Below are 13,259 nucleotides of genomic sequence, written 5' to 3' on the forward strand. Positions count from 1 at the left end.
TTGTGGACCATTGACCACAGTGTTTTGCACTGGAGGACCTAGGATTCCTAGGAGAGGTGTCCTGTCAGGTATAAACAGTGTTTTTGTTATTTGCGGTTTTTCCTATTCAAAGGGGGCTTGTTCCCCTAAACCTAGGGGAAGATGGAGGGACAACTTGTACTTGCTTGTGGTACTCTTAGGTGAATAAACACCAATATGTGTTTGCCGGCAGAATAAACTCTAGTGTAATCAACGTTTGCAAAATTGAATGAAAATGACTTCAATGACAGGGCGTCTCAGATAATGTGTACAGCAACTATCAGATTCAAATATTCCTATTATTCACATATGATTTTTGGAGTTTCTGGCTGGACCCCTATGGCATTTATTATTAGTAACTGAATTTAGGATTCTTAACTCAGAGTTCTGACATCAAGAATAAACTAGGCATTAGGGAAATGCCATGTTTGAGACATTTTCCATCCTGGAACCAGGGACAGGTGTCTCAAACTGCCAATTACGTCTGTGTTTTGTGAGCAGACCACAAACAATATAAATAAAATGCCGATGATGATGAGAAGCTTGAACTATGATGACAGACATCTATCCCCATTTGAGGGAAAACTTCACCTACAATCGTACTAAACATATCATATGATTTTTGCCAAGCCATGTGAAAGAAAAGCTTTTGAAAAGAAAACTGGGTTTGGTGTTCCTGGAAGAAGAATAATAAGTGTGAGTGGTGGTCCTAACATGTTAAATATTAGCTGGGCTTTCGCGAGGATGATAAAAACTTGACTGAACTGACGGATGAAGTGGAGAGTAACAGCTATTTCTCTGATGTTTAATGTAAGTGGTGTACATTAATTTCTAGGGAGTAAGGTGGTAAGCATAGGCAAATGGCAAAATGATAAGCTGCTTACACCTTTTACATTCGCCTCTTAAAGGTTCATCGTCTATATGTTTTTTGGAATTTTCCTTTTTGAATGTTTGTTTGTTGTAATGAAGACAGATCAGAATGCATTAACATAGTTAAAAGGAAACACCTGCTGAAAGAGAATCATAGCTTGCTGTGAACAGAGCTGGTCCTCTATATTAAGCAGATTGAGGTAACCACCAGGGAAACAGATTTTTGGACTATAAAAGGACAACTTTTTTATATTATTCACTGTTTATTTATTCACTGATTTATGTTACTTTGCCAGGACCTTTGGATGAGGTGTTTGTAGGGTTTTCTACTTATGTGTCCAAAATAAACTATTACTGTGGTTGAGGTGAGGTTTAATGTGTCATTTTTAATTCTGCCCGAAACAATGTCTTGGAGCATCCCTGACTCGTATGGGTGAAATCCCTGGTTGTTTCTACTTAAACGAACTAGACAGCCAGAATGGAAGGCCTTTGTCAGGGAATCATCCTCTTCCACTGTAAAGAGGCAAAAATGAGCTGGATAGGCAAATACTCTACCTGGTGTTAAGGTGCTATAAATTTCTACATTTCTCTGACGACATGGTTTATATATGCCCTTCTTTTTCTTTAATCTCAAGTGTAGCCTGACCTTTGTAGGGACCTTGCAGACTTCCTCCAGAATCTTGCCTATCTCACTTTCATCCCCCCCATTTTTTTTTTCCCCTTTTTTTCTTTTTTACCAATCATGGGAATACTACTGTCAAAACTTGTGTAGCTTCCACCTTCAGTCTCTTTGTGGAGAATGTGATAACTATTATACAGCCAGCCTTTCGTTTTGGGGGGATCCATGCGGACTCCCCGTGAAAATGGAAACTTGCAGATATTCAAGCCCCATAGGCTTGAATGGAGCGCTTGCCGCTGTGAGCAGCTGTTGCATCTTGGGCCAACACCCCATTTTAACCCCCTCCGTTTGCTCCTCACAAGTAGTTAGGGTTGCAGATCTGAAGTCCATGCAAATGGTCGGGGCAACTGTACTTACAGGAGGAGAAAGACCCACCAAAACACACTATATTTGTTTTCTCACTAAACCTGCCCAGCAGTGTCCTGTTTACTAATGTGAGGATTTAGATTGTGAATTCTTCTACTACTGGACGAATGGTATACACAGATTGTAGAGTTTATAGTGGACCTAGTTGCTGTTTGTCATTTTTGTCTAAAAGGAGACAACAGCACTGTAACATAAAAAATGCACTGTATTACAGGTTGAATTGTGGAAAGTTACCATGAAAGATCCTTTAAATGTCATTTGGAGACATAGAATTGAAACATGAAAAATCGTGGCTGTAACTGTTTGTAAGATTATACTTGAAAAAACTTTTTTTTAAAAAATTCAAAGTACAGACATGTTTCTTCAAATGTCTCTCTCTCTCTTTTGTAAAAAAAACTCCTTAAATACTCTAGTTGCAAACATATGCATTAACTCAAATAAAGTCTAAAATTCACCTTCAAAACCCCAGTAATACTACTAACGGAAAGAGGTTAAAAAAGACATTATGACTGAGATCAGCTGAATGATTTGCTGCAGAAAGTTGACCCTACTGATGTCATAGCATTGCTTACCTCTGTAACATTTTATCCAAAGTGCTACTGCATCAGACACACAAACAAGGCCAAAGCAATCTACAATTACATCTATATCTATACACATAAGTAAAAAGAAGTATTTTAAATAAGTTCAGCTGTTTTGCTGCCTGCGCCAGGATCTTTCTAAACCGAATCCTTTCATTATTTTTTTAAAACACACCCAACACTGATTTAGGCCTGCTTTCAAATACTCATGGGTTGACCTGCAATTGTTCCACTGATTTTTAAGGTCTATTAACAATCAAAAGATTAGTTCTGAATTCTATCAATTTCACCGGTTTCTGTTCTTGAAGAATATTATTACATTGAGACCAAACATAAAATAGTGCCTTGTCATTTACCGTGATATCTGGTTGTTTGAGATGTATAGACAACACGTTAAACAATCACAATCAGAGTGGTTATGAACAAATGGACAAAATTATAATGTGCTATAGGATGGTCTCTCCCATTCTACCAATGTTGACTGTTATTCTTTCTCTTTTTCAGTTAGGGCCACAGTTTTGCAAGATTAGTGCATTCTGGACTTCTTTTACGTATTGGTGGGGCTCCAAGTGAATGTGAAACGCAGCCAGACATCATTTTTTTAAAAAGTGAGAGTTAGTTTCAGATGCTGCAAATTGAATATGGGGGAGGAGGATCCTTAATTTTCTCCCCTCTCATTGTTTTTCTACCAAAAATGCCTGGCTGTTTTTTCCATCCATGGTAGCACACTGAAAGGTGTTCCTTATCTTCTATCTCACGCAGAGATTGGGGATTTCTTATCTTCCAAATCAGGGGTAGGCAACCTGTGGCCTGCGGGCCAGGGCGGCCCGGCGAGGCCCTTGGGACCGGCCCCCGCCCGTGGTCCTGCCGCCGATTGCCGCTGGGGGACCTTGTGGGGGGCATTGTCTATAGAATTCTCAGAAACATGCATTTATATTTATATTAACATTTTTTAAAAAATCAGCAAATTTTTTCACGTGTCTTCCATTTTTTTAAAAAAAGTGTCTTCCATTTGAAAATTTTGTCCTACATTTGTCCTGGTTTATTTATATATTTAATTTTTAAAACAAATTATTTAATTATTTATTTTTTGGCTTCGGGCCCCCAGTTGTCTGAGGGACAGCAACCCAGCCCCCGGCTCAAAAAGGTTGCCTACCCCTGTTCCAAATGTTGGACTACAACATCCAGCCCCCAGTTCTAATTGGCAGATTCCATGTTCTTGCATTCCCTACCACTCCAAAATACAGTTGGCCCTCTGTATCCATGGAGTCTTTATCCACAGATTCTACCATTTACGTTTTGAAAATATTTTAAAAATATATAAATACCAAAAAGCAAACCTTGATATTGTCATTTCATATAAGGGATACCATTTTACTATGCCAATGTAAACAGTGGAACTTGAGCATCCATGGATTTTGGTATCCATGGGAGGTCCTGGAGCCAAACCCCAGCAGATACCAAGGGCCAACTGTAGGATGCCCAGGATCTGTCAGATTCCACCAACAATATACAAGTCTGGAAGTTACTGCTAACATACAGTGGCTTACATGACAATGGGGTGGTGAATCTGTTTTACTTGGAACATCAGAGGTTCGGTTCAAGGCACTGAACCTATTTTGGGTAGTATTTTAAGCATCCAACTAAAACCCAGACAGATTCACTGTACCACGGATATGGAAGCCACCAGTGGCCACTGCCAATATAGCAATCAGGTATCTGATTGTATTTAGTTTTGTTGTTTATTTCTTTTCCTTTTCAGGATGTTGGTGCAGCACAACATGGAACATTATTTTCAGTTCTCCTGGTAACTCACAAGTGCTCTCTCTTGAATCCAGTTCCTGCCTCCAGTGCCCCACTCCAGTTCTACAATTCCTATTAAAACTTTTGAGATGAAATAGTGGCTAAATATGATACAAAATTCTTTTAAACAGAGACACTTTGTCACTACTTCTGTCTTACAAACATTTGAAATTATTTTGGTTTCTCAACTGGAGAAACATGACTTCACTGGGTATTAAATGACTGATAAAACTGAAATGGAACAAAATGTAAACAATACTTCTATATAATTAAAAGTCACATTACCCATAATTATTCTAGTCATTTTACATGTGATAATTTTAAAATTTGGTTGCTACAAAATGCATGTGCTTATCTTTAAAGCATATTTAAATAATAAAAAGTATCACACACAAAAACTCAATGCTGAGCATAAATATCAGGCAACTCATCATATAGGTTTTCAGTAGTTGAAAAGGACTCTAGTCACTCACTCTTTTTATATTAAAGGAAAAATTAAATTACCTTCTGGGAAGGTTTTCTTTGTCTCTTTTGGATGTGTTCAGCTGATAAAGTATGAGATAAGCAAGCATTTTAAAAAAAGATTAAATCTTTTTGCAATTTTTTAAGGTGCCAAAAAAAGGAAATAAAAAAAGACAAGCAAAGAAGGATGAGTTGCATCATAAGAAATAACAAAAAGTAAAAAGAATTCCCATACTCTTTGGAATATACAACTTGGTTAAAAAATTAATTCCAGGATATAAAACCTCTTATTCACAGCATTGCTAAATCAGAAGCATTCACAGTTTCTCTCTGAGAATCTTCCTATACTTCTTTTAACTAATGTGTCAAAATGATTGATTAAACTCATTAAGATTGTGTAAGGCTTTAAGCCTCCAAACCATGTCAAAGAAATGGTTTTAAAAAAATGGTTCAAGGAGCTCCAAATTAGCTTTGAAGCATCAAACCCTGGAAACACACCGAGTGTCTATTCCTCCCCATATCTTCAAACAGAGTGAGTAGTATTACCACCATCTTAAAATATTGTCATCTCTAGAAGTTCAGCCCTTGGATGAGTGTAGTTTTTAGGAACGTTATCTCCTTACTGAAAAAAATCAATTGGCTACCACCATGCCACCATTACTGGAAACACTGATTTATGGACGGTTTGCTTCTCTGTGTGATATATAAACATGGCAAAGCCCTCATTCACTCATGAGAATACCATGGACATCAGCTGGTTGAACATCTGTACTGATAATTCAATATGGTCGCCATACTGCTTCTTCTAGCCTTGCTGTGGTCCCCATGCTGGTTGGGGAGTTGCTGTGACTGCCTTCTGTGTCCACAACATCATTCTGATTTGGAAGGTTGGGATTGAGGAGAGTCGATCCTGTGGAAGCATTAGTGCAAGGAGGAAGAATACGTGGAGGTGACCGATCTCCTCCAGACATCATGGAGAACTGGTATGATCCTGCTGATGTTCCATAGTAGAGATGATAGGATGGAGAGCTGGTCTGAAATGGGCCACCTTGAGCCTGAGAAGAACCTGGGTATGGAGGGGGTAGATAAGTGTGGTATCTCGTGGCAGTGGTCATGGCAGACATACCAATTCCTATTCCTGAACTGACAGGTGTTGGGGTATAGGTGAATGGTCCTGAATAGTGCATACGAGGATCAGAAATGGAAGGAATGGCAGGGAAGGGACGATCAATTCCTACTCTTGGATCACTGAACGCCGTTAGGTCAGAAGCACCTGGTTTGCAAAAGATGAGAGAGAAAATATGTTAAGAAGTAGGAAGACTGATTTCACTGCAATTCAGGAAAAAAGAGTGTATAATATTAATAAATGATCTCCAGATTTAAAGAAGATCTGTCACACTGCATATGAAAGGTGCAAATAGCAAGTGTGCCGCAGTGGTTAGAGTGCAAGACTTGGAAGATCCAGATCCTAGTAGCTTGTCAGGATGGCTTGCATGCTGATGTCACTGAAGGCAAACAGCACTAATGTAGAATGAAGCCAATGTTTCAGGACTGTTTCACATGGGCAACCCCAACCAACCAGTGAAGTGAAGGCAAGGCCAGGCCACTTAAGGCAGTTATCCTCAGCTAGGCAAACACTTTTTGTTCATTTTGCTATAATCCCTTTAAGAAGGTTTAAGGAGAGAGGGGCACCTTTCAATGCAAAGGAAAATGTCTGCAAACATCAGACCTGTGACCTCCTTTTGGTTCATCTTAACCTGCTACTGACTTTAAGTTCCTTGCTTCAGCTCACAGAGATTCATAGACTGAACTTATCTGGCAATGAAAATATGTCAGATACTGTGATTTGAAATAATGGTTGAACGTCAACTCTTCTCTGTTGGTTGAAGAGCTCTCACTCACCACCCAGCTCCAATTCTTTATCCCCTCCCCCCAAAAACAGATTAAAGAGATAATGGGCTCTTAAAAGAGTGTTTCTAGACAGGCTCCAATTAACAGAGACCGTGGCTCCTCTTTCTTGCCAGCATTAAAGGCATTAAAATAACAATAAAGGAATCTTTCCTCATGGCAACACCTCCTCAGACAGAGTGTAGAGTCTGCATAAAAGGAATGAGTATGACTGTATACAAAGGGGTGGGGAACTGGGGGGAAGAGTATGTAGGTGGAAGAAAGAAAACAAAAAGCCGTCTGCACTGTGACTGGATTAGGAGGGCACGGCAGACATCTTGTAGTCTCAGGTTCTGAAAGCTTGTCAACCCAGCAGCCAGGCCTCTTTGATATACTTTAATGGGTTTCTCAGAAGATTTCTGTGACCTGTGATATTGCCTTAATTCTGGATGTGCCAGGTATAATAACCATTTGTGTTTCTCCTTAACAATACTACTGAACACCTGGACATACCTCCCTAGCTTATCAGATTTCAGCTGTAAAAAGGATTGCTCCCTTTTTCCATAGCAGGGTTCCTGTGCCCTTAAAGGCAGTTTAAAAGGCAGAAATTCAACTGGTGATGTTGTTCTCTAGTATGAAGGTACTGGGATAGAAGATATTTTATCTATTAAATGTTCACTTGTGCTTCAGATGTTAAAAGTCAATCAAAGCATGCTAGACAAGAGGCAGCCATCCTAATTTAGTACCTTTTGAACAGTGCTGAGGATGTTTTACACTACTACTGGTAGTGGAAAAGCTATTATTTCTCCTCCTGCACTTGGCTAATACAAATTGTGTACATTGAAATGTGCCTCTTATTATTCATTTAGTGTGTGAGTGCAATTTATTGGATCCATTGTATTTTTCTCAAAAGGCTGGCCTAAAATCTTTTCAATTTTTTCTTCCCTTGTCCTCCTCTGTTCCCCATGGAAGAGAAATTTGCTTTATCCTATTATGTACTGTGTGCAAGTGAATTTAGTGAGGGCATATGAAGATTAGAAGCTTTTTAACATGTGCATACAAAACTCTACTTAAAGTGAACATCATAGTCCAGACACAAAAGCTTCATTATAAAACTGGCTGCATTTGCTTAAGGGTAAAACTGAGATGTATAAAATCCTAAAAGTAAGGAAACAGCGAGTGAAAGTTTTTTTTAATAAATAAATAAATAAATAAAATAAAAATAAAATCTTTTCTTCATGGACAGACTCCATGCCTCCAAAGGAAAATCCCTTGTAAACATGTTACAAACTCACCATTCATCTGAGTGAGAGGGCAATTGGAAGTAATTTTGGTCTAAATGAATTGGATGAAATCCTGAACTGACAGCTTAGAAACCTTTAATACATGGTTTGTTTATTGCCTCTGGTTACAATATTTGCAGCTACTTTCATTGAGGGAGACTCAGTGGATATAACAACAGTACAGCAGACAAGGGGTATGTGAAAGTATGCATAGGATCTAAACTTGGGAATATGTCATAATGAAATCTGTGCAGTTTGATTCCACTTCACTGTGTTTTAGATAGCTGCCAATTGTTCACTAAATCCACTGAAGACATGGCAGATTCAAGACAATTTATTGGTGTCCATAAGTTAATACAGGGATCTATGTGACATAATGTCCTGTGTCACCCACTAGAATCAATACAGAAAGACAAAGCTCTGTCTTTGACAGTGACAAGCTAAAACTAAATAGGTAATGTTTTCACTCAACATACTGATTCTTATCTGTAGGATGCAAAAAAAAATTACATAAGACTTCACCTGGAGCAGTGTACGGAGACAAAGGACAGCAGTGATATGGCTAAATCCAATTTCACATTGTTCACAGAGGGCAGCTGGGGCAGATAGGAGGATCTAGCCCCCCCCCATCTAATCACAGTTCCTCACGTCTGGGTAGTGAGTAAAATAGTGGGTCAAGCTACCCTGAGGTGGTAGTCTTTAATGGGCATCTTTTATGAATGCTTTAATTTATATTTCTCCATGACAGTGGGTTGGAATAGCTGGCCCTTATTGTTCCTTCAAAACTCTGTGATTCTATGCCACAGGAACCTTGATAAGAACATTGGCAGCCCAAGGTATAAGGGATTAAAACAATACATCACCCTTTGAAAGGGCTTTCTTTCATAGAATCATAGAGTTGGAAGAGACAGCAAGGGCCATCCAATGCAACCCCCCCTGCTATGCAGGAACTCTCATTCAAAGCATCCCTGACAGATGGCCATCCAGCCTCTGTTTAAAGACCTTTACAATCTTCCAGTTCTAAGAGTGAAAAAAAAAATGATGGAATGACAGCAAGGAGGGATTCATTCTGGACTCTTTGGAGAAGGGAGTTGCAGAGCCTAGGAGCACTACCAAGAAGGTCCTGCCTCATGCCCCCACCAGCCATGCCTGGGAAGGTGGTGGGTCTGATGGAAAGGCCTTTTCAAAGGATCTTGGGGCCTGGGCAAGCTTATGTAGGGAGATAAGGGCATTATAAGCAGCACTTTAATCATGTCTGGAAACGGACTGGTCATCAGTGGAGTTGTTAGATCAAGTTATGTGGAAGATTAACAGAACATGAAAAGAAGAGCTGAAACTTGACTTTATCAAACACTATATGTTCTAGATTTTTGTAATTGCTCATTCTCATAGGTGTGTGTGTGTGTGTGTATGTGTGAATGTGTGAGTAACAATAGTTTCCTTGGCTACATTTGTTCACACTGAAAAAGTTAACAGACACAAACTGTAATGGGGTGGCCAGTTGTTCAGTCACTACAGAGGTGATGAATTCACTCTTGTTTGCTCTTTCCATAGCTACTCCAAGTAGATGAGGAGGAGTTGTGCTGGTGCTGGCCTCTGTCTGTTCAGAGCTCCAGGTCCAGCAGAGCTCCCATACAACTCAGAGCATTTGCAGGACAAACAACAGTAAAATCAAGAGTGGATTCATTATAAGGACCACTAGTGTGTGCTTGACTATCTCTACAACGGGAATCAGAAGAGGGGCAAAGAACCAGGATGCAGGAGACAGAAGGAGCCAGTCATGCACAAAAATGATCTGCAGGACACCATCAGGAAGAGAACCTCCCCTTCTTGCCAGTGGCTGTTGTTTCCTTCCATTCCTGCCCCACACTTTCAGTATCCTGGGATTAGCGAATTAAAGAAAAAAACATGCAAACCTTTGCAAAACTCACTTGTCAGTCGGCTTGAAAGTTCAGCAGAGAGGGAAGTCATTCCACTAGCCCTTCCAGGTGAAATTGGTGTTGCTGGATGAACTGAAGGAGTTGTAATTGATCCAAGATATTGATAAGAAGGGTCATAAGGCCAAGGAGGAGATGGTTGAAGTTGCCTTGTATCTGGCATGGGTTTGAAAAAAGAGAAAGAGGAAGAGGAGGAGGAGGAGGAGGGGGAAGATATACAGTCATCATTTTTTAAAAAAGGTATATGAAGACATTATTTTTATAGCCCAATACTGTGATCAGATATTTGTACCTTAAAACAAAGTTGGAGTATTACCCATTTTTCAGTGGATGACCAAGAGTCTGGTAGATGCTGAAATTCTTTCAATAAATTTCCAAAGAGTTTGCCTGCTGATTGCTGAGATATTATGATCCAGAAATGTACTTCTTTTACAAAGCTGAAGTGCAAACTCCCAGTCACAGTAGTTGTGAGCTTATGAACCAGATTAGTTATGAACTTACAGTACTCAACACGTGGCTTTCTGGATGTTATTAGACTACCACTCCCACATGAAGCCTAGCCAGCATAGTTAATGGTGAGGCATGATGGTAACTACAACTCCATCTATGTCTGGAGGGATGGCCATTGCCCACCTCAGATTCAACTGTAGAGCAAGTCCAAGTGATTTTGATGCCTCAGGCAGAGCAGCATCCCAGAGATATTGTACACTTGAACTGCCATGGCTCCATTTTACATAATCCTGGAATGTGTAGCTTGGCGGGATATTTAGAATCCTCTGCTAGAGAGCTATAGTACTGAAATTCAGGGAAGGGCACTTGATTCTATAGAAGATAATTTTAAAGTACCTCATGAAATTACAAAACCCCAGAGGATGGAACCATGGCAGTTAGAATGGTATCAAACTGCTATATTTTTGTGGCATGAATATGCGCTATGAGATCCACTAGTTTCTTGAGGACTGTGGAAGAGAAGCCAGCCAGCTGTAGAGATCCCTATGGAAGGCTCAGTCATCTCTAAATCCAATGGGCCATAAAGGGGATAACAGCAACTGACTAATCACATACACATTTTTCCACAACCCATGCCTTCTTTTTTTTTATATGTAGAGGACAGGTTTCTCCTTCTTCTATTTCTCTAAAAGCTCAATGCATGCTCTCAACCAAAACAACATCAACCATTATGGAAATATAACACAAGGATATGGATTTGCAAAATATGCTCTGAAGGATTGCCACCCTTACTCAGAAGGTCATTACTGATGGCACTGTACAATATTGTTTACAATGAGACATCTGGCCATTTATTTTAGTCCTATGAATCCAGGAATTTGGGGACTGTCCTCGCAAATCTCATCAAGTGGAAATAGAACTTTCTTGGACAGATTTCAAACACTGCACTGTCTGTAGATGTCTGACTTGCAGAACTCAAAATGGCAATGACAGCTGAGTTTGTGATCTGCATTTGCTAGCACTTCTGGACCACTTAGAGTGTTAACAAATGCATACCCTTTGAGCAACCCAAATCAAAGAACCCTGGTTTTGGCTCTGTGCTTAGTCCAGTTGTGACTACACAGAAAATGTAGATGAGGGTAGAAAGGGAAGCAGATTAGGGCAAACAAGCTGTTTGGACATCAATTTTGTTTTTGGTACATGTCTTCTCTCTGCTTATTTTTTCCTGCAGCTTTTCTTTTCTTCAAAAGTATGTTAAGTCAGGACTTATATAAATCTCATTGATTAATTGGTATTAATAACTGGAATTAGCCTTTGAACTAAAACCACAGAACTGTCCAGCTAGTATTTTGAAAGTTGGGGTACTTCGGGGAACTAATGCCCAAAGTTATTTTTCCAAGTTTTGCCCATGATCAGAGCAGTATGTCTGGTCACTGTCAGAAGCCTTTCTAAATTCTCATCCCATGTGTAAAAGTTAAGTAGCTAAGACAATCACAGTCACGAAGTTCCATCACTGTATCAGTATAGATTTTCTGATTTTCTGAAACAAAGCCAATGAACCAAATTAAAGACCAGGCTTCCATTTATTCCAGTGATTTCACTGAAAGCTGATTATTAAATGTTTGTTTAATGCTTAATAATGGTGGTCCACAAAATTTAAGGGAAATCAAAATAATGGGGGCTAAATTCCTTTAGTCTTGTGGGTGTAAGATATTATTTCCAAAAGATGTAAAAGACTTCATATATTTTCCTTTAATATAGAATACACATACAGGGCTATACCACAAGAAATACTACAAGCATTACAAATGAATGAATATATATATATACACACACACACACACACACACACACACACACACACTACTATTCTACACTAATTTATAAAGATAGGAATTAAGAAGTGCCTTCCAACTTGGCAGCTTATGGTATCAGCCTAACGTTTAATTCTACTTCCGTAATATATTCTACATAAAGATATATATAAAAAAGAAATGTAACCAAATTTCTAATATTGCTATTGTTTTTAAAGAAATGACATACAGTACTATTGAAAAATATTTTCTAAACTTCTGTAAATCCAAAAGTATGTACCACTCCCCATTTTTTCTTCCAATAGTCCATCACAGAACTCTATTCATCTTTAAAAGTCCTTATAATTACCTCTCTTATAAGATTAGTTCATTTGTCCATCTCTGCAAATTAACTGAGCATTATAAGCTATTCCTCTTGAGAGGGAACAACTGAGTCCTTCCAATGCTATGCATATAGCAATCTAACTGCAGTTACCATATATTGTATTAATTTTACATTCTTCTTTTTCATTTGTTCTTCCAAATTCCCAAATGAAAATTAATACTAAAATGTTGTTTATCTCTTATCACGTTATGTATTTGTATCCATGTTTGTTTTGCTTTGTTTCACAAGTACACCACATGTGATAGGACTTGTAAAAGATTAAAGGAACAAAGTGTTGGATGCTCTGGTGGTCTACTCAGTCCACTCTCGGGTGTTTTTCCAATGAGCAAGAGCTGTTTCTGTCTTTCATAGTGTGAGAAAGTATATCTAAATAGTTAAGTATTGCAATAAAACTCTTCAGGGAGAGAATTACACACTGTGCTTAGTTAGACACAAGTTCTCGGCCTCAAGCCTCATGCTGAACAAGCTATTAGATACAAAGCACTGTACCACCATTCAGGTCCTGTCATGTTTTACTGCCACAAAAAATGTTGTGTTTGGCTTCTTTAAAAAATGCAACCACCATAATTAAACAGTGTGTGTGTTGCACAATATTTAATAGTTTCATATAATAAGCTTTGATTAGGCAGGGAGGGGACTTAAGGTAAAGAGGCTTCACCACTTGATCTTTCTTGTATACTCAGTGTTCTTCCAATCACCAATACTGGAAAAACATAGTTGTACT

At 38.9% G+C, this 13,259-nt stretch overlaps 1 protein-coding gene across 1 annotated transcript in view; it reads right to left on the bottom strand.

Moving 5' to 3' along the window:
* Positions 1-3,914: 3,914 nt before the first annotated feature.
* The window catches only part of RUNX1 (RUNX family transcription factor 1), a 263,811-nt gene continuing 254,466 nt past the window's right edge, over positions 3,915-13,259 (bottom strand). Inside the window, exons 7-8 of the mRNA XM_042461118.1 lie at positions 9,881-10,042; positions 3,915-6,052 (exon numbers count right to left, since the gene is read on the bottom strand). Of these exons, the coding sequence (XP_042317052.1) occupies positions 5,559-6,052; positions 9,881-10,042 (656 nt within the window). The 3' untranslated portion in view covers positions 3,915-5,558. The remainder of the gene's footprint in view (positions 6,053-9,880; positions 10,043-13,259) is intronic.

Source organism: Sceloporus undulatus, chromosome 3, assembly GCF_019175285.1.
Source record: "Sceloporus undulatus isolate JIND9_A2432 ecotype Alabama chromosome 3, SceUnd_v1.1, whole genome shotgun sequence".
Taxonomy (NCBI): Eukaryota; Metazoa; Chordata; class Lepidosauria; order Squamata; family Phrynosomatidae; genus Sceloporus; species Sceloporus undulatus.